This window comes from Drosophila suzukii, chromosome 3 (genome assembly GCF_043229965.1).
Source record: "Drosophila suzukii chromosome 3, CBGP_Dsuzu_IsoJpt1.0, whole genome shotgun sequence".
NCBI lineage: Eukaryota > Metazoa > Arthropoda > Insecta > Diptera > Drosophilidae > Drosophila > Drosophila suzukii.
This window is the reverse complement of record NC_092082.1, coordinates 66803615-66825748: the sequence shown is the minus strand read 5'-3', so window position 1 is coordinate 66825748 and position 22134 is coordinate 66803615. Positions and strand designations below refer to the sequence as shown.

Sequence of the window (22134 nt, the reverse complement as noted above, 5' to 3'; positions counted from 1 at the left end):
CAACATCATCTCCAGCGTTAAATTCAACGCTTAGCATTTCCAGATTTCCGCAATGGGGTGCGGTGTCCGAAATACTTCCACTTATTTTAATCCTTCTAACGGCCAATGTTTTTAAATTTGGTAGAGAGAGGCATATATCCACTAATGCTTTTGAGGTAATGTTATGATTCAACTTTAACCTCTCGGGGCCTGATAAAATGCCTTTAAATAAAAAAAATTGCATATTTGGAACAGATGAATCATAAAACTGTTCCTCATTTTTTGCATTAACCTCTGCGTAAGTGTCCGTTTTCTTTCCGTTCAAAGATTTGTCAAAAGACAAATGTACATTAAAAGAACTTCCCTCCCTGATAGAATGCAAGTAGGATCTCCAGAAAAGGTCCCTGTTTTGGTTTGATAACTTATTGACTCGCAGATCTATAAGCAATATTGTGGTTCTGCGTTCAAGGCCCAACTCAAGAACCTGGTACAGCTTTTTGTGACGCGCCGCAAACAACTCCAAGAATAATTCGTGGGCTAACACAAAGTTCATTAAATCGTTATATTTTATGAAAGTGTAATTCTGGAATTCTTTATTTTGTTCGCAATCGGCAATTATGTACTTTATTATCTCCAAAAAGCAGTCGCAAGGCAGATTGAGAGTAAAATCACCATTATCTTCCATTTTTTCAACAGATCGATCACACTAAATTGGTTTTTCCAAATATTGACTTGATTCACTGTTATTGCAAATAATATTAGGAAAAGCTTTTAATACGTATATGTGTATTGAAAAACACAAAAAATCCTTTGCTCAAACGATGTTTATGGCTATGCTCTTAAAAGAAAACTGAAAGATACAGCGTTGTTAGAATCACAAAAATAAGGCACTACAGTAAAACTTCCAACATACAAATTTTCAACTCTTAAATAGCCAATTTGTAAAAATCAGCCCATTGTATTACATTTTAAGTTCTGCCAATTTTTCAAAATAAAAGTACAAATTTTTTATAAATATTGACTTTTGCGGGTTAAGAGTTAAGGCTATTTAAGTTTGACTGTACCTTTACTCAGATAAGAATACATAGAAAAATGTATATTATACATACTTTATACAAAGTGACTCTCAATGACATTTCGAGCTTTGTACATATGTATAGCGGCAAAGAAGATTTGGCGGATTGTACAGAAACAAATTGAAAATAAATTAATTTCACAATGAATAAAATATTTATAGGCATTACACAATTACGTTTTCAACAAGAAAGGAAGTTAACTTCGGCAAGCCCAAGTTTGTATACCCTTGCAGTTATAAATATTAAATTTAGAAATACAAAAAATTATATTCCCAAAAGTATAAGATAATATGTCAAAAAACACCGAAGCTATAATTTGTTTCATATTATTTTCCCACCAATTTTTCGATCGTTCCTATGATATCCTATGATATAGTCGTCCGATCTTGATAAAATTTTATTCGAAATTCAAAACTAATTAAAAAATGTTATTTCCAAGCTTAGGAGGTTATATGCTAAAAAACACCAAAGATATAATTTTTTTAATTTTTTATTCCGTTTATTCCTATGGGAGCTATAAGATATAGTTGTCCGATCCGGCTGGTTCCGGCTTATATACTACCTGCAAAAGATATAAGACTTTTCGGAAATTTTCATCCCGATAGCTTTAAAACTGAGAGACTAGTTTGCGTAAAACGGACGGACATGGCTAGATCGACTCGTCTAGTCATGCTGATCAAGAATATATATACTTTATGGGGTCGGAAACGTCTCCTTCACTGCGTTGCAAACTTCTGACTGAAATCAATATACCCTCTGCAAGGGTATAAAAACTGGACTTAGATTAAAGTTATTGCCAGCGCAGCTAAAGCGATTCCACCATGATTGATTGAAAACACAGTTAATATTTATTTTTAATTAGTTTGTATTTGTATTTATATTAGCTTAAAAAACAAATCCAAACAAGGTTAGAACACAGTATTCAAAACATTCAATTATTGACGAAAATTGCATACATTTTTCATCACACACATGAACTAAACCGACGGCATAATTTGTTTCGTTTCCTTTCGGTTGCTGCACTCGTTAAAATAGACAATTAAAATGATTTATAAAATCGCATTGAATATAAAAATCACTTATCCCTAATGCTTAGCGTTCACACTCAGATGGACCAGCCACGCCCACAAGCTGGGCCTGGCCGCCCATCACACATAAGTCGACTGCAGTTGGCCATACACAAAAACTGGATAAAAATTCAAGCGTTGCTTCGTCTATTTACAAAAATATGTTTGCACGTTTATGTTTGGTTTGGATTTAAGTTTTGTTTTTCGCTTAACTAAAGAGCAGTTTTTAGAAACATTCGAATACATTTGTGGAGACCGTTTGGAACATCGATAACACGCTAAGGTTCTGACAATGGACACAAGAAGACAACTAAGGCTGGATTTGGAAATGGATCTGGAGCTGGGTCAGAAATCGAAGTTGGGGATGGTTGGAGGAGTGGGGTTCAGTAAAGTGTCTCAGTTTAACAATTGCAAAATAAACCAGCAAAGCGGCTGCCAAACGGAATTCGAGTCCTGGCTGATGGGGGATGGGCCTAAAAACTGTCCCTTGACTTCAAGTATAATTCGATATTTCGTTTGATTCATGTGTCTTTCGGTTTTCCTCTTTAAAATGCTTTTATTATTATTCAATATGCTCGTATTTACGTTTTAAAAGCTGACAACAAATGGAAATGCCTATTTAGAGAGGTACACTCAAAAAAATGCTCAAGCACAGCGGCTGCTACTCCGTCCGATCATCATTGTACAATTTGTACATCACGACTACTGATTTGTCTGGCCACAACGATATGGAGTGCTGCTGCTTCCGCCTTTCTGTTTCTGTTTCCGTTTCCGTTTCCGGTTTCCGCCGATTTCCTAGTGTTTGCTGCTCGAGTTTATGTTTCATTATCTTCGTATTTCTATATAAGTGCTGCTGAATGTATACATAGTACTTGGAAAGTAACCCCCTGTTCCCTACGCCACTGTGCATGTTGGTGTCCTGCCCGCCAAGTCGCCGGTTCCTTAGCCACAATCCTTTCGTCCTTTAGCTAACTAGCAATTAGTTACATATGTATACACACACCGTACCGCGTACCGGGTCAATTCGCATTACATTCGCTATTTACATGGAACTCAAAGTTACGCTTCATAAATTTTGACTAGTTGCCTTGAAGGGGTCTCTCTTTTTCTCTCTGCTCTCTGCTCTCTGCTTATGTCCTTGCTACTCCTTAATTGGTTACTCGATACTCGGTACTCGATACTATTAGTTCGCTTAGGTTTTCGTTTTGGAATTTGGGCAAAATGCCTGCTTACTACATCGAGAGAAAAATGCTAGTTCTGAAATCCTTTGGATACACTTGATCATCATTAATTCCTCGCTCAAACTCTAGCAGATGCTGTCCGGCTGCTCCGTGGTTGTGCTTCTATTAGAGATTCACACAGTTGTTTATTCTAGACCTATATCACCGCTTAATTGTCTTAAACACTCTAATTATTTTAGCTTCCTTCGCTATCGATCCGACACCGTCTGTCTTTCATTCGTTTGGTTGAGTCGTGAGTTGATTTGTGTTGTGTCTTACAGAGTTAGTTGATTGATTATGAAAGTGGTGTGCCTCTACTTATCAAAGTTGCTCGAATTCCTCACTTCTCTTACATGCCTAGGTATGTATGCTGCCAGTATATATAACTATTACAATGAATCATACAATATATGCGTATTTTGCAAGGTATTAATTATGTATTATGAAACCAATGCGATCCTATGCAAAACGTTATTCATTATATATACTCGTATGTATGTATGTACGATTTTGCGTTTTTGTACATAAAAATATATTGTTTATTTATGCCATATATTTAAGTATGCGGTGCTGTACGCTGCATATTCGATCGGCCAACCATATCGGCCATTTGCTGTTTTGTACATTTTGAAAGCATCGCGAAATCGGACTGCCTCCGAATACATTTCGTTTTTATATATATATAGTTTAAAATGTTCCGCCTTCGTCCTGTGCTTCATATGTACTTTGTTGTAGGAAACATTTTGGAAATTATATAAAAAATACATGCCATAAAACACGCTACTAGATGGTTTCAAAAAACAAAACGAAGAAGCTTTTAGCTTGTATTCGTATAGTTCTGATGTCTTTTCTCTGGTTTGTTTCGTGTTATCATTGCTTAGTGGGTAATCGTACTACAAATAAATAGCATTTGCAGCAACTTTGCGTTAATAGTGGCGCTACTTTTAGTAATAGACGCGTTTTACTAGGCCTAATACAAATAGCGCTGATCTAAGGCTGTATTGCAAACCATTTTCCATGTTGTGTGTGCTCCTGGTCGTCTTAATTTATCGAAATCTTGTTTATTTCAAGCACTTAGAACTAAACAAAAGTGTGTATCATTACTAAAGAAAAAAACAGTACATTATATACAGCCAAACCAGTGCGAAGTGGTTCGATTTCGCCTTACACATACTACACGAAATATACAATAAGTCTTAGATGTGTCTTGTATACATGTCGATCATAATGGGATTTGGTTTCGGGGAATTAGTGATGTATACGTAGCGCTTTGGCTTGTCACGCTTAGCTGCCTATGTCAAGTTGTAGTTCCTGCCACTTGCCCCTCAGCTGTGCAGGTGGAGCCATGACGCCATCGCCACCAGGAGCAGCCAGTTGCCCAGGTGAATCTGCGCGCCACTGACGCCAGTTTCGCCGCATTTTCCTGTGGTTTAATAATTGGAGCGTTACACTTGCGAAATTTAACCAGGGGAACTCGCGAATTTACTCACCCAAAACTGACAGATTGGCCTCTAGATGGTGATCGGGTGGCTTCTGAGTGCCCCGATAGCAGGCATCCCCCACAACCAGCTTGGCAGCGGTGCCTTCCGTGGGTCGATAGGTCAGACAGACCCCGTGCTTGCTGCCCTTGTGGCGAGCTATGATGTAGAAGGTGCTGTTCTCGCTCCAGGATCCGTGGCAGGAGTACTCTGTTAACGGGAGGGAGGATGTGATTTATTATAATCAATTGGATCATATGAGTTACTTGTTGCAAACGAAACTGATTAGACGAGGAAAATAACTTAAGAGACATTTCCAAAAAGTCGAGTGATCTATTTAGGGTTTAATACTAGCCATGTTTTGCTTGTATCTTCTAAGGGCTATCAATACATTACATACACTTCATTATACCCGTTACTCGCAGAGTAAAAGGGTATACTAGATTCGTCGGAAAGTATGTAACATAAGTCCATAAAGTATATATATTCTTGATCAGGATCACTAGCCGAGTCGATCTTGCCATGTCCGTCTGTCCGTATGAACGCTGAGATCTCGGAAATTATACAAGCTACAATACTGGGATTAGGCATGCAGATTCCTGAGATTCCTGCGCAGCGCAAGTTTGTTTCAGCAGAGTGCCACGCCCACTCTAACGCCCACAAACCGCCCAAACCTGTGGCGCCCACAATTTTCATGCTAGATACAAAATTTTAACTGAAATGTATTGTTTTCGTCAATACCTATCGATTGATCCAAAAAAAGTTTGCTACGCCCACTCTAACGTCCATAAAGCTTAAATCTGTCTTCCGCCGGTAGGTGGCGCATTTCAATCTCGCTTTGCTGCTTGCATATCTCCATTTCCCATTATCTGAGTAACGGGTATCTGATAGTCGAGGTACTCGACTATAGCGTTCTTCCTTGCTTTTTATTAGACTCTTACAACTCAAAACCTTTTAAAGATATTCAATCTATTTAGATGAATCAAAGATAATAAAGGGACCGTAAGATGCATAACGTCCATACAAACAAATGTCCAGCAAAGCTTTTAGCCAGATTTTCGCTCTCTACTATAGTCTTTGCATAAAACTTATGTAGATACTTGACAAATGGAACATTCTACCTCCTGTCGCTTGGAGCAGGATGGGTATAATCTGCCCTCGTCATAAATTGACAACCACTTACCCTCTTCACCATCTACGCTGCACAGCGGACTGACATCTATCAAGTTTTCCGCCGTACAGCCCACCCAAAGCTGCCGCTGGGCATTGTAGTTGGGAATACAGCCGGGAACATCGCGTCGATTCCGCGTGGCCACAAATCCCACGCTCGTATCGCTGCTGTTGACCTTTTCCAGGACCAGTGCCTGCTGCTGCTCCGGCGGATCCTTGGGTGCGTTGCGTCGACTGCGGACTGGGAGGCCTCGAGTGTTGGCATGCCAGGAGCCCCGCTCCATGCGCTCCGCGTTCCGAAAGCTCAGCGAACTGTGTCTGCGTAACCATGGAAATCGAAATAGATTGAGAAATGCCAGAGGAGGCGACCACGAAGCGGACATACCCCTTATGCCCGAAATTTCCCGATTCGGCGCCCTCGTGGTGGTGATGTCCGTGGCCCAGATGCGACTTCCCATTGTGATTGCGCTTGTGGCGCGTGGCCAGATACGGCGGTCCGATGGCGCCACGTAGCGTGTAGATGCCCTCCATGGGACAGATGGCCAGGTCCGGATTGCTTGCTAAAAGGCGACATAAACCAACGTTTGAGTGGACTCTCAGAGGCGGGAGGTGGGCAAAGGTGAGGCGGTGCAGCTTACCCAGCAAGGTAATGTAGGCCATCTTATTGATGTCAAAGTGATCCGGTGCACAGGCGTCCTCCAGGCGGATGGCCGGCTTGCCCGTCTGTATCTCGATGACGAACGTGTCCCGGCGGTAGAACATCATGCACATGAATCCCGATTGGCTGCGGGCGCAATGGATGGGTGGACATTGAAATCAGAGGGAGGGGCACAGGGCATTTTCAATTTGGGGCCACTTACCACCCGGTGGTGTAGTGCACCACGGCCATCATTTCGGTAGGGGTCTGTTTATTTATTTGCTCGCAGAGCGCACGTGTCTCCATATAGCCGTTGGGCTTAATAATGTGCACGGACCCGTCGCTGCAAATTGGGAAAAGGTAGAGGTTCGTTCTCGGTTTCGGTTTTGGATGACAACTTGGCCGCAGGCCTGATTGCTACTCACTTGGAATGATAATTGTAGACGGCATTGCCCATGAGGGCATGCCAGTGGCGCGGACCCTTGAACCAGGCCGGGAAGTCGCAGCGCTCGGCGACGGGCGGTTTTCGCAGCGACATGATACGTGAGCCAACCTGGGGGCGGGAGTTAGTTGGATTAGGAGCTGTTGGGCGTGGCCATCATTAGGCACTCAAAGCAAAAGTTTGACCTGGGGTAAATCGCTTTGAACTAAACTTTTTGTAACTGATTGCTATTAATTTTTGACGATTTAATGAACATATTATACATAAATCGGAGATTATTTGCTAGCTATATTCCAGGACAAGATTAAATTTTATATCAGAAATAATAGTTATTTCTATTGTACGAAAAAATGCCTATATGTATGCATCGATTCCTATTAGAGGCAAGTAAAAACTGTATTTATCTTCAAAGATTAAAGTTGCGCCTTGCAAATAGACTTTAAGATTTGTTAAGAGTATTGTCAAATTTTCTTCAAAAAAGGGAATCGTGTGTATTAAATATTAACAACAACTTGTGTTACTAATTAGAGGCTTCTTTTAATTACCTACATTATTGATTTTAGGCATTTTTAGACGTCACATTTGAAATCCCTTTTTAGACCTTAATTTTCCGCGTTCCTTGACTAGTTGCACACTTTTTGTGTAAAACCTTTTTGGATGACTGTTTAAACAAAATGGTATACCAAAGAAGCATCACTGCAAATTGGAAAGGTACCAAATGGATTTTACATGTTTTCCAACATCTAGTCATCATCAATTATTGGCAGTTTTAACTTTTTTAAATAGAATTTTTGCCAGAAAAGTCTTTTTAGGTTTTGGAAATAAATATATGCATGGAATATTTAGTTTATTGACCCAAAACAGAAAGCGTTAGATGACTCTAGTTTTGATACCATCAGTTCTTACTATCCTTAGACCCATTTGTCTGTACAAAAGTATTTTAAATATATAAGAAAACACATCCTTTTCCAGGAAGTATTAAAAAATATAAGTGAAACTTTTTTCTGAGTGCAGCTAAGTGAAAATGGCAGGTTCAGAGGGCGGGGAACCGTTTGAGGAGTGGGAGAGGGGACCATGCTGGGGCTTCGAAAATGCTTACCTCGGCACTGTCTAAGCCATTGCAAGTGGCGTCGCCGGATTGGGCCAGCTTATATTCGGCATCCTTCGAGCTGAGCATGCTGGGGCCGCCTGCAAAGGGTACGAGTGTACGGGTATTAGGGCCCAAACAAAAGTTCATCCTGTTTGCCCTTTGGGGGGATGCTTACCCATCAGCGAGGAGATTTTCTCGTAGACAAAGCAGCGATAGCGCTCCTCGTTCGAAATGGCATGGTGGTGCGAGACGAGGCCGACCAAGTAGCGTGAGTTGCCGTCCTTCCAGGTTGCCAGGCAAGTCAGCTCCTCGACTGCAGCGGGAAGACCAGGAGGAGCAGCAGCGCCACCGAGAAGAAAGGCAAGGAAGGAAGGAAGGATGTTCGTCTTGAGCTCCGGATGGGCAGGGCCAGGTGATGAGTCATTGTCACCGGCGAGGAATGGCGAGGAATGGCGAGACTTACCCGTACTCTCGGTGCCCTGGACATCGGGACAGGCCTGGAAGCTCAACAGGAGGCGACTCTCCTCCGTGCAGCTCTCAATGTTGGACACCGGCGACTTGCACTCCCCGTGGCCCCGATTGTAGGTGAAGATGAAGGGTCCTGCAAGAGGTACGGATGTAGATTTCCCCCAAGAGGGTCCCTGAACTGGACTGCCTGGACTGCCAGGGCTGCCAGGGCCCAAGAAGCTACTCACCCTTGAGCGGACACTTGACCGGCTCGGCACTCTCCCGGAACAGCGAGTAGAGCAGGGCATCGCCCGGTATCTGGTCGCAGAGATTCTGTAAAGTCTCACGGCCCTTGCAAAAGTCTGGGGGACATGATTATTTTAAAAGCACAAATAAAAATTCAATTAATGCAAATCGCAAATTAGGCGGTCGTTGAACACAGAACACACAGAAGTAGGAAAAAATAGAAGTAGTAGATAGTAGTAGTAGTAGTAGTGGTTGGTGGTGGTAGCAGTATTAGTAGTAGAAAGTAGTAAGGTTTTAGTGGGAGCAGAGTAGGTAAGTAGTAAACTGTACTAAGTAATAGCAAAACATTAAAGTAAGGGCATGGTTGAAAGGAAATCAAATCTACAAAGGGCTAGGGATGTGAAAAACATGTTTATATATAGGTATATATTTCTTTTTTCAACTTTCGTTGAGTGCCGCACTGGAAGCTGAGCCGCTGCTGGGAATTCTCATCCGACCCAGGGCCATCGCCAAGCATGCCATTTAAATTGCACAGAAATTTGTTTAATTAAGTGGCCGCTGTTGCTGATGGTCCGGGAGAAAATTGCGCAAATAAATGACGAAATGGAGCTTTAAATCAGCAAAAATGTCGCAAGTCGAGCGTTGCGCGTTGCCTTTGCTGCGTGGAGACAAAAGACGCAAGGCAACTTGCCCCCAGTTTCGAGCTTCAAGTGCGGCACAGAGTGGAGAAACAACAACAATTTCTGTGGAAATGTGTAAAAAGCAGCGGTAAGTACAATACATAAGTAAGATAAGTATGTAAGTTCCAGAAACAGAACCAAACAAAAAATATATATAAAGCAAACAAACCAAAGGCGGTAAGGAACAACAAACCAAAGACTTATGACGTTCACAGAAATAACTTAAAGACAAGAGTTTTTCATTTTCGGCGGCGCTTCCTTGGGCTGTGGAAATGCACTGCCCAACTTCTGTATTGTAAACTCAACTGAAAGGCACGACACGTTCAAAAAATAACCGAAAAGCAAAAACACACACTTGGTTCATCTTGTTCTTCCGGCTCTGAAGCCAAAAGCACGGGATTGGGATTCGGATTGGGATTGGAGATGGTATGGGGGTTCTTTCGGGGAAATGGGAAATGGGAATACGGTATACGGGAGGAGTAACAGAGGCGGTTAGGTGGTAAAATAATGTTAGTGCCTGGTAGGGCCGTATATAAGGTATCTGTTGCTAGAGCAAGCATAACATTTGAATCAACTAAAAAATAATAACAAACATTTACTCATGATGAATAAATTGGGTAATCGGTGGTTTCTGGTTCTGTATGGCAAACGCGAGAGATATATATATATGTGACATATATGAATGTTCATATATGTTCTTTTGGTAAAGGGTCCTCTCTTTTTTCGTTTTCTTTTTTACTGGTAAGAGTTGTAGAGTTTGGTGTAAAAGTTAATGGTAACTAAAATCCGTTTCGTATAAGTATACACCAACAGATACAGATATGGGCATAATATATACATAAAACACATTCAGGCATTGTTCTCAACAGTACAAAATGTTTACAGCTAAAAAGGCACACAACAAACGGTTTCGTATTTGGTTTTTGTTTAACTTTTCTGTCAACAAATTGAATTGTATTCAGTTTGTTTTCGTTAGCAATACACAGGCTACGGCAAGGAACTTAAAAACAGGCACACGCAGAGTCGCAAAAAGAGGTAAGAAACGATGGAAATGGAAAAAATACCAATTATGTTGTGTGGTGTATAAAGCCAGGATATGCGGGATACACACGGGCGTAATCGAGTGTATTGGGGTGTTGGGTTTCGGGTTTTCAGGGTTTTCGGGGTTACGGGACCGGCCTTGTGGCGTTTTTGAGTAATGATTGTAATTAAGTAGCAACTACACTTTATGAGTTATACAAGGCACAAAAGAAGGTGTGGGGTGGGCGTGGCAGTGTCTGGTGTGTGTATGGGTGTCGAGTGTGGTGTATGGTGTGTGGGATGTTTTCATATTTGTTTTTTAGTCGGGTGATATGAGTGTGTTTGCGTGTAATGGTCAAATACTACGGAGAAGCGTTTGTAGCATATATATGGGAGTATATCATGACAAGGCAAAAAACGACATCACAGACATGGAAAAACGTAAGGAAAAAATGGTAAATAAATTATAATACTTTTGCAGTTGGTTTTTCGGTATTCTCTTTACGATTTTTTAGTTTTTTCTAGTTTTTTTTCTTATTTTTTGGTTTTGCGGTCGGACTGACCGTTAAGCGCAGAGTTATATTAGATAGCCGGGCCAAATTACAGTGGTATAGTTGTGGCCCAAAAACATTCTAACGCACACGCACAACGAACAACAATGATAAATGAGAGACACACACAGCTAGAAAGAAGGAGGAACAAAGGATTGAACCAACCAACAACGAACTAACGAACGAACAAACGACACAATCGTAACTTATGAGTAACCGAGAGCAGAAATTGTTGAGTTTCATGTTAAAATTACATTAATTAAATTACACACATGTATGTACAGAACGTAGGGAGAACCGAAAACTGAATAGAACTAATTAAACAACAACAAAGCAACTGAGGAAACCGAAAAATAGAAAATCCAAAAAAGAAAACGAATCGAAATCAAAGGGACACGAACACGGACACACAGAAAAGGAAGAACAACACAGAATGGTGAACCCATAGAGCAAATAGTAGTACGAATAGTAGTAGTAGGGTAGTAGTAGGTAAAGTAGTAGTAGGTTGTTAGGTTAGGTAGAATGTAGTAAGAAGAAAGTACAATAAGTAATTGATAAATGAGACAATTATACTAGCGGTCACCGGGCAGCCCATCCCAACATTTCATCATCATATACAAGATGTACTCGATATATATTCGTGGCTAAATATATATCACATTTCTTTCATTTTTGGTTGTGGTTCGTTTTCATTATCGTTTCTTTTCTTTTTTTTCTCTTAGGCATGTGCAAAGGAGCACAAAATTTAGCTGAAATCCTTTCTTGTTTTTGACATCCACGAAATTGAATTAGAAAACAAAGTATGACAGAGAGTGGGTAAAAGTAATGAGCGCATGGCTTTCTATACAGATGTGTCTCGAATTCGCTTTCGTAGGCTCTATGGAAACAAATGAATTTTCCTCTTTAATCCTTTATTTCTTATTAAAGCGAGAACAGAAATCAAAAGCGGGAGTTGTGGGGGATTGTGGTGGGGAGTTCGGGTGCGGTGGGTGCATTTTTTGGGGATCGGACAACTGAAGGAACTTAACAAACCGTTAAACGAAATTTGAAAGGCATTCTTTTTGAAGTGGAATGGGCGTTGGGGTTGTACGATTTCCAAGAGCTTGGCAGACTCGATCTGATTAGGAAAAACAAGGCAAAGAATTATGTATATCGAAAAGATTATTAACCATAATAAGGAGATTTACAAACCGTTCGCTCGGATCACAATCAAATTTGAAGATTTAAGTGAGGAAACAATGGTGAACTTAGAGGTACGGGGAATATATTACAAGTGTGTTTATGTACATCTCTTCATGCACCGCTACCAATCTTGGAAATCCTACTTTCAGCTTCGTCTCGAGCCGAAGCTTCAGATTTGGGTGTATCTTATATTCTTTTTTTGGTTTTAGTTTTAGTTTAGGTTTTAGTTTCGCTCGCTCATGGTTTTACTGTACAAAGTTGATGATGATTTTTTGTTAGCAGTGGATTAATATAAACATTAATAATCATAATCATGTACAAATACAAAGAGTTATATATAATAGTCAAAAAACAAAATCAAAGCGTCTCAATTGGTGACAACGAACAGTATCTCAAAAGTAAACTCAAAATCAAATCAATCAGTAGTAAATATGTATGTAAGTATGTATGTACCAACAAACAAACACAATTAAATATCTGTACAAGAGAATATATGGAATTTGGACCTTTATTTACAGCGTTGTGTGTTATTGTCATTGTTCATATTCACATTTCTACAACTGTCGTTTACGTGGGGTTTGTTGTATCTAAATCAGATTCAGGTTCTAGTTCTGATTCCGATTCTGGAACCGCTTCTGCTGATGATGATTACTTGATGTGGCTACGAGAATTTATGGATTGCAGTCCTGTCGAATTTGGCTTTAATGCAGGGGGCTTAGTTTATGGTTTGCAGCTCTCTACACTCCCCAAATTATTCGGCAAGGGGCCCAAGGAGGAGGCCAGACACGCAAAGATAAGTGAGCCGGGCATAAAAATAATAAATAAGTATCAACAAAACACAGAACCTAACCGTAACCGTAACAAAACAAGGCATACAAATTAAGACGAATGGGGTTTATGGCACGAATTTTATGCGCACACAATACTAGATACATATAGACGACGTGTATCCACGAAATTGACAATGGAACCGAACCGTGGCGGATGGCAAATAACCGGGCCAAAGTGGAACCGACCAGGAAGGACGGTATGCCATGGTGTGCTATGCTATGATAATGGTATGGGGGCTCTGAATGGAGCAACAACAAATTAATAGAACAAACGGGCACCGACGACAACCAAAACGGGCAAAAAATGAATGAGCACATAAAATATTGCATAAATAAATGAAATGAATTGAAATGAAAATGGCAATGTGAAAATATATGTATGGAGAGTGTATGCCCGAGAACACGCAAAAACAACAATTGGCAACACGGTGTGTGTTTGGCCAGGAGCGTTGAGAGATTTCCTTCTTTTTTCGGTGCTGCTTTTGTTGTTTTTGGGCCAGGACCCGGGGAAAACACTCGAAATTGGTTGACACCCCGGGCGCCTGACGCCACTGAATCGCCCCGGAATCGGAATCCGGCTCTGTTCCCGGGTGTCCCTAGGTAAATAAGTTTTTATGCTCGGCATTCGGTATTCGCGCTATATGTACGTACATATATATATGGCGAGAACTGTACCAACTCACGCCCAAAAAAAAGGCGAAAAGGCACATGAAAATGCCAAAAACTATATAAAATAAAATAAAACTCGGTGTCGGACTAGGTTCGGGGCTGGGTTCCTGGGCCCGGGCCTCCTGGCCCGGCTAACAAATTACCCAGTCAACGTCCAGGTGGAAACTGCCACCCCCCCCCCCTTTCCAGCCCCTCCCACACGCACACCCATGGCATGGCAATGCCCTGTTGTGTGTGCGTGTTGTTATTGTTGATGATTTTCCCCACTTTTTTCCCTGCCCTTTTCGAGGCTCGCATAAAAGGCATGGCAAACATTTTTACCGACATTTGATTAAATTTAAATATCCTTGCACCGAAATTGGCAAAAGCATGTCCTGCTATGTTGTAACACCAAATAATATAAAGCAAATTATGAGGGCGCCAAGAATGCGAATATGCGATGCGCTGAACGCCCTTAAACATAAACTCATAATAAAATGCCCCAAAAAATGAGGGGGGGGGGCAAAAACCCAGGGAGACTGCAAAAATTATCGTTGAGTATTTCCCCGAAAAAATGGAAACTCAAGAAGCGGCGGCGAGGGCAGCCTCCTGAAAACTGAAATCTGAAAACTGAAAACGGAAAACGGCGAGTGCTTGGCTGGCGTAGTTTTGCTTAATTATTTTAATTATTTTCATATACCGCCTACGCTTTTGCGCTGCAATTAAAACGCTGCGGCCTGGCCTTCATTGAGTGCCCATCACCATCGCCCCAACCTCTGGGCTTCGTTTTTTATTCCCAGGGTTTTTCGCTTTTTTGCAGGTGGAGTGGCGGTGTAGTGGAGCTGGAAGTGAAATTGGTATGCAAATGCTGCCTGCCAGCCCGTCACTGGCTACACAAAATGTCTGGCTAAAAGCGCTGGCAAAATAAAAAGCGGTAAACATAATTAAGGGGGGTGGGGGTGGCAGGTGGTGGGGATTTCCAGGGGCGTGCAGGTCGAGTGGCTAGTGATACTCGTACTACCGTGTGTAGTTTGTACTCGAAAATGCAATTTAAATGGCAGTTAGCAAACGCCCCCAAGTATGCAATTGCTTTTGATGGCTCGCATTGGATTATCATTGATGCCAATGAATCGAAGGATTCAGGTTCAGATTCAGGATTCGGGCAGCAGACTCGTTCATTTGATTGGCAGCTCGCTTACACGCACTTTGCTACCCGTGCGCACACACTCGTGGTCAAAATAATAGCGACATGGCCTTGGCATTAAATCATTTCAATTATTTTAAAACCAAAAAGAAAATAATATTTTTCCCAATTAAAATGTCCAGTACTTTTCATACATTTTTAAAAAGAAAATAAAATTAAAGCGCTAGTATCAAGTTAATATTTCAAGGCTATTATATATATTAGGTTTCCAATTCCCTAGGTTTTCTAAATCACTTTTTAATGTAATTTTAGGTGTCTAAAAGTATGCAACAATATATTTAAAAAATAAACTCCAATGAATTCGTTCAGAAAAGTCTTCTATCCTTTACTCACTGCATACTTTTAGGCACTAAAATCATATTTAAAAGTGATCTCAAAAACCCTCGTGATTTATGTTCGTTTTTTATAATATATCTAAATTTGTGGAATATCATTGCCTAGAGCACAAAATCTTTTAATCAAAAACAATGTTTTAAAATGTATTTATGTTTTTTCAGGCACCCTTTCGATCAGTTTCAATCTTCTAGATAATTCTTTGAACCTACTCCCACAAACGTCATAACAAGACCATCCCACCATCAGCCTTGTCCCAATTTGTACCTATTATTTTAACGACGAGTGTGGCGTCGCATGTGTGTGTGTGTGGAAAACCTTGGATATCCTTTGATGCCCGACACGAGTGAAAACGACACTACATTAGCCTTATAGCAATTAACAAGGCTTTCCCTGCTAATCCCATATGTACAAGTTTTCAGTAATTGAAACTGTCGACTGTCTAAGCCCAATTACAGTCTGCCAAGAGCCGGGTTTATATACATTGTTTCCTTGTGTGCGTATGTGGGGGCATAAAAATGACTGAAACTGTCGTAATTGAAAGCAACTTTATTATGCCGTTGCTGAAAATTCAAATCTCAATTCAAAGCGCATTAAAATGGCCAAAATGTAAAGGATGAGCCCTGGCAGCATTTTCATTTCGCCCGCAAGGCTTGCTCTTTTATCCGAAACTGAAATTTAATCTCGTGTTTGTGCGCTTGTGTGACAATCTAAACAAATAATGATTTAATAAAGAACAGGCACACACGCACGCAATTCCATTGTACTATTGATACCATTGTTTTACGGTCTGCTAATCAAAACCAACTCGACCCCGCCCACGCCATTGCTTCGAGGTTTGGGGGGTCGGGGTCCCCTGAATTATAAATGAGACCTAAAACTCTCGTTTAATATTTAAACAAAATCAAATCAAGGGAAAAGGAAGGCGGGCAACACGAGGCAGCCAAGACAGCCAGTCAGGCAGTCAAACAGTCAGACAGTCGGACTTGAAGCCCCAGCCCTCGGAAATATCAAGTGGAAAATATCAAATTGTGAGGAGGTCCTGGGAGGGGTGGTGTGGTGTATAGGGGGCGTGGCGTTTTTCAAATGCGAAGCCAACTGTCTGACTGAGCTCTGGGCCAAGAGCTCGCCACTTAAACTAATTTGATTTCTATTGAGGCAAACAAATAATAAATAATGAATTTACATTTCTATGCGTGTCCGGGCGGATTGCGTTGCCATGACGGATCTGGATCTGAATCCGAATTTGATTCTGAATCCGAATCCGAATACGAATCCGGAGGAGAGGCTTTGTAGCATTCCATGCCGAGTCTGGCAACCCTTCTGGTTATTTAGTATTTTCCCTGGTAATTAGGTGCTCTGGCAGCTCGCCACCTGATTAAGAACTAAGCGGATTACAGCAATTAGCAACGAATTATGGATGCGAACAGAACGTTTGCAAGTGGGATACTTTCGCTATGGATAATTGCTGCGAGTTCTTCAAGTCCCTTTGGAACGGAGTGAAAACACTTTGACACTCGGTGTCAAGTTTCCAATTTCCATTTTCGACCTATAAATAAATCATGGGCACAGCGAGTTAAGTAAGTGGGTTGTGAATGTGATGCCAGATAAAGCGAAAAAAGAGGAATATATACAGGATGGAGAAACTTGGGTAATAATTCTTCGACTGCTCGCCAAAGTACTGAAACTTATTGGAAATTCAATACACTGCCTCTGCCGCCAGAGATTTGAATGGGCTTTCGGGAAACTGGTTCAAGACTTTAACACTTTAATACTCGGTTTCTGTAGGATCGTCGTGTCCGGTGTGCTGGTCTTTGGTATTTGGTATTTGGTCTTTGTTATTTGGTTTGCTTTTGTCATGATTGGAGGTGAGATTTATTTACAGATGAGTGGATGGGTCGCATCTCTGGGTCGCAACTAAATACAAGTTTGTTTTGTAAATACAAATGTGTGGGTGCTCATTTGGGGTTCGGTTTGCTTTGTTTGCTATACAGAACTATACAAATGGGAACAAACGCGAAACGAACTGTACAAAAACTTAGCTGCGGCTGTTAAAAATGTACAAAATTTCAAATATGCAAATTTCAAAACCAAAATCCAATCAAATTTCTCATGTGTGTGCACACCTCTGTTTGTTATTATTCATCTCTCGATATTTGAATCAAATACACACTGGCACACACTCTCGCACACGTATTTTAACTCTGAATTGCTCCAAATTGATTTGTAGTTGTAGTTTCAGTTTTAGTTTAGTTTGGGTTTTAGTTTTGGTTTTGGTTTTTAGGTTCTGGAGAGATCTGTTGTTGGAGTGGTTGAAAATGTTGAAGTAAGGAAAGTATACATATCATATAAATATTGAATAGAGTTTGCAAATATATATGGATATATATTTAGATATATGTAAATGTTTGGTAATAAAAAATGGGCATGGAACAAACAATTTGATTTTCAGTCTCAGGTTTCTTTTTTATACATTTTTTTTATATATTTACACAATTTGTTTTTCGCTTGTATTTGTTAATTATTTACAGTAAAGGTAAACCGAAAAATGCACAAAACCAAAGAAGAAACCAAACGAAAAAAGAGAGAAACAAAGGTTCTTAACTAAAACTGGTTATAGTTTCCTGTTTTGCTTTTTCCCTTCTTTTTGGATTCGATTGGGGGGTTTGCCTTTTTGTTCCGATTCAGTTGGATTTGGAATTGGAATTAGAATTAGAAATAAAGACTGCCGCGCTGTTTTCCTTTGTCTAGATGGTTTTGTATTTGAATCTACTGAGTAGACCTACATAATTGTTGTTCTGGACCTCGGTTTCGATTTCGGGTTCACTGGTTTCGGTTTCGGTTTCAGTTTGGCTTTAATTGGTTGCTCTGTTGGGAGGGGTTAATCTGCTAATCCGCTAATACGCTTGAAAATCGCAACTAAGTAGCTTAATTGGATTGACACTAACTTTGGGTATTGGGTAATATTAATAGTGGTACGAGTAGTTTAGGTTGTAACTTTCGGTATAAATTGCAACGTGTGTATGTTGAGGAAAATATACAGTTCATTTTGGTATTGTTATCGGTTTTCTAGGTGGTTATATATATATTTTTTGTGGTTAGATATGTACTTCTTGTTGATTGATAGATTGAGTGGTTATTCGTTGTTGATTGATTGCTTGATTGCTTGATTAAAGTGAGGTGAGTTCGAGATATACAGAGAGAGAGGTAGAGAGAGGACCCTTGCCATGACAAACGTAAACAAAGTAGAGTTATTTTTATTCATTTCGTATGCAGAGTAATTGTTGTTTGAGACTATTTACAAGTTTGGTTTGGTTTGGTTTCGTTTCTTTTTTTTGGTTTTGTTTTGTATAATTAACCAAAGGTTGCATCAAAATCATACACGAACTGAAACCAAAACCAAAGAAAGTTCGAATGAAAGAAAGGAAAACCAGAATAACTGAATAGAACTCATCAGAAATACCGAAATAATCATCTAAATCCTGCGTTTGTTTTGTGTGTGTTTTCAAAAAGAGTTATAAAACTGAGAACGTGTTTCATCTTATTTTTTTTTTTGCTTTTCAGTTGGTCATTGGACAGAACGAAAAACTTTTGTATTCTCGTTTTGAGTGAAATGAAAATAGCGCTTAAATAATAAGGTTAGGTTAGTCATGTTGGTTAACTAAGGGAGCATTTCGAAATATGTAATAATAGGTTGAAATGATAACAGATAACTGGTATTTTGAGATAGCGAGTTAGGAGATAGAGTCTTTGTATTTTCATTTTAGTTAGCTTGCTTTGCTTATAACTTATTTTAGAGAGAGATAGAGAGATATAGAGAAAAATATAAAGTTAATGCTTACAATCATTCATATCGTCATTGGATCTCATTATGTACTGATCCGATGAAGATAGTCTTGAATGCCCGTTCGTATTGGGATGAGCTCCCCCCCTATGATCACTTTGTTTATTAGAGCTACGCATCGCCAGTGCAGATGGGTTCGACTGATGCATATACATACTATCACCTTCGCACTCACTTTCTTTATATTGGAGCACATTTTTATGCTTCTCATAGATAACCAGGCAACGATGACATCCTTTCCTAAAAAAGTTTTTGGTTGCAACGAAAAGTTTTGTATTCGGTATACGGTTTATATGGTATTGCATGTATATGGTATAATGGTTATGTGGGTCAATATTCATGTTTTTTGTTTCTTGTTGGGTATTTCTTGGTATCTTGGTTTCTTTGGTTCGGTGGTGCGGGATGTGTTGGCTTGTTTTCGGGTTCTTGGCGCAATCGACAAACAAAATGGTTGGTAAACTAGGGCTAAGACTTTGACCGGGCATTCTGAAAGTCCCTCCGTGTGTTTGTGTGAATGGAAGGTATCGGAAACGAAATATCTTATTTACGAGTAAATGTGTATACTGGGTGCAAAACAAGGAGAATCACACTGAGGCGTTACCCCTCCGGCTTCTATTAAATATCTTTCGATTTACTCTTGCCAAACTGGTAGGTACAAAATAAACATGTTATGATCCCAGAAGCGGGGCACAAAGTCGAAACTGGGAAATTTAAAGAGTTACGTTTCGACTCTGTCCCCGCTTTAGTTGGTTATATTCGATTGAAAAGCGATTACTAGGTTGATGTTATATTTCGAGTAGAAGTAATTAAATGATCATCGAAAGGAACTCAAAGGACGTACACTTAATAACGCAAGAAACTCACAAAATATATATGTTGTTGAAAAGTGATGTAAAAATATTTTGAATACATATTTATTCGTATAGATAAGTAGATAACGTTTCAAAATAAACAGTTTCATCTGGGTTTTTGTTTGATTTTTGATTGTGGTTGGGCGACATGTAGGGGTTCTGTAGTTTCCTAGTTGGTAAGATACAGTAGATGGGGCTCGGTTTGGTTTCGATATGTTTACGATATTTACGATTTATTGGTATACGACAAAAACTTGTACAGAACAAAATGAATGGCAGCCGGAGGAGAGGGCGTGGCAAAGGGTGAATTAAATATGAATACAATCCCCGCCTTCGCCTCCAGCAGCACAGCAAAAAGCCCAATACTATTTAAAGAGTAAAAGTAAGTCAGCGGAAAAATCAAAAAACATTTTCACATTTCAGCTACAACGGAAAAACTTAGCTTACGGATAGGATTATTCATATGTTTATTAAATATTTATAGGCATAAACATGGCAAAAACACAAAATTCAAAATAAACTCCACTTGGGTAACTCAATGTTTTGCTTTTCTGTGGGTACTTCTTATTTTTTTCGCATTAAGGAAAGCAGCTTAAAAGGGTTTTAATTGTTTTTCACATTGCTCTTTACGACTAAAAAACATTCATACGAAAGAAAACAAAAGGGGAATTCCAGACCAAAGCAAAAGGAATGGAAAAGGCATGGAAAGTCGCAGTACAAAAAGCAATTTTCCTTTAAATGTCTTTGGTTTTCGTTTCGTATCGTTTTAAATGAAAAGGCATCGGAAAATGGGCAGCATAAAACACAGCTGCTAAGTAGGAGAGATGACGGTAGAGTAGCACAGATACAGAGTAGTCAAAAAGGCAGATCTTTAAATTAAAAACACAATACGTGGGTACGTAAAAAGTTTGATTTAGTTTTTAGCATTGGCTCAGTAGCATTTACAACACGACTGGGAACTGGATACTGGGTACTTGGATACTTGGATACACAAACACAGGCACGGATGACTATATCTATCGGGCGATATATACACGTTCAGGGAACACAGAGATAGATGGGATAGATGGGTGGTTTTTGCCTCGGTACATGACTGGCTCTTGTCAAACATCCGAATTACGAGCAACGCTGCCTCCAAGAAAGTGCCCTGCACACGGAGCAGATGGAGTGTGGATTGCCGAGGACACGGCCGTGGCGGTACGGTGCGGCATGGTGCGGCAACAAACCCGACTCTTCTCGACTCAAACCCGTTTTTAGAGGCAGAAGTTAAGAGCGGCGGCAGCAGCTGGCAGACGGCAGACGGCGGCAACATCAACAACAACAGCGGCAACGACAACGTTCAGCGATAACGTTGACGACAGGTTTGACTGCTGCACTGGGAAAAAATACTCCAGGGAGATGCATCTTCTTTTCAGATCAAAATCTAGTCTTTAGAACTACCTTTGACAGCTAAAAAGTTACCACTATCTATAACTGAGTATGATCTCAGCATCTACTATCAACTAAGTCCATCATTAAACTAAGCAAACTTCTCTAATATAAAACCATTTTTGAATGGTAAGCTAATAATAATTTCATTGTGTTGGAATCATAAACCAAACACACAAGTCTTTGTTAAACCATGTAGTGTAAGTTTAGGCAGAATTTCTGATATCAAATCAAAAAAAATCTAAGTTGCTTAGGATATACTCATTTTTAGTATTTTTCGGTATTTTATATTTTTTAAATTCCAAACAAAGGCTACCATTATTAAAGTTTTTTAAGGACTAGAATATTCATTTATTTTAAAGAAGTTCTATTATGATCTGCGGTACAGATGAGATTTCTTTAAATGTAATTGAAATGAATTAATTAAAAGTACCTATGTACATATCTACAAGGTATTGAAAAAATACTAAACCTTATTCAGGGCTTGGTTAATTCTTCCTGCAAGAAATAGGTGCTTCTTTTAAACTGATATTTTCTCCGAGTGCACCTCAGTTTTACATGCCTCCTTGCCGCCGTCGATGCCGCTGTCGCTCACCCCTCGCTGTTGTCTTTGGCCAGCACTCTACCCACTCCGGTGTGCTGACTGGCTTCTTTTTAATGAGGTTAGTGCTGCATTTTCCCGCCCGTGCGGAGGGTCCTCAGCCTTACCTT

General features: G+C 40.1%; 1 protein-coding gene across 4 annotated transcripts in view; it reads right to left on the bottom strand.

Moving 5' to 3' along the window:
- Window positions 1–3237: 3237 nt before the first annotated feature.
- Window positions 3238–22134, bottom strand: part of aus (argus) — a 32445-nt gene continuing 13548 nt past the window's right edge. For 2 of the 4 annotated variants that reach the window (XM_036816904.3, XM_070995556.1), the window contains exons 4-15: window positions 19143–19384; window positions 8855–8968; window positions 8623–8760; window positions 8335–8472; window positions 8169–8257; window positions 7053–7180; window positions 6851–6970; window positions 6629–6774; window positions 6376–6550; window positions 6004–6308; window positions 4833–5030; window positions 3238–4765 (exon numbers count right to left, since the gene is read on the bottom strand). In XM_036816904.3, coding sequence (XP_036672799.3) covers window positions 4668–4765; window positions 4833–5030; window positions 6004–6308; window positions 6376–6550; window positions 6629–6774; window positions 6851–6970; window positions 7053–7180; window positions 8169–8257; window positions 8335–8472; window positions 8623–8760; window positions 8855–8968; window positions 19143–19384 — 1891 coding nt within the window. In that variant the 3' untranslated portion in view covers window positions 3238–4667. Of the gene's footprint in view, window positions 4766–4832; window positions 5031–6003; window positions 6309–6375; window positions 6551–6628; window positions 6775–6850; window positions 6971–7052; window positions 7181–8168; window positions 8258–8334; window positions 8473–8622; window positions 8761–8854; window positions 8978–19142; window positions 19385–22134 lie in introns of all 4 variants that reach the window. The other 2 variants (XM_070995557.1, XM_036816905.3) reach the window with 2 other exon arrangements.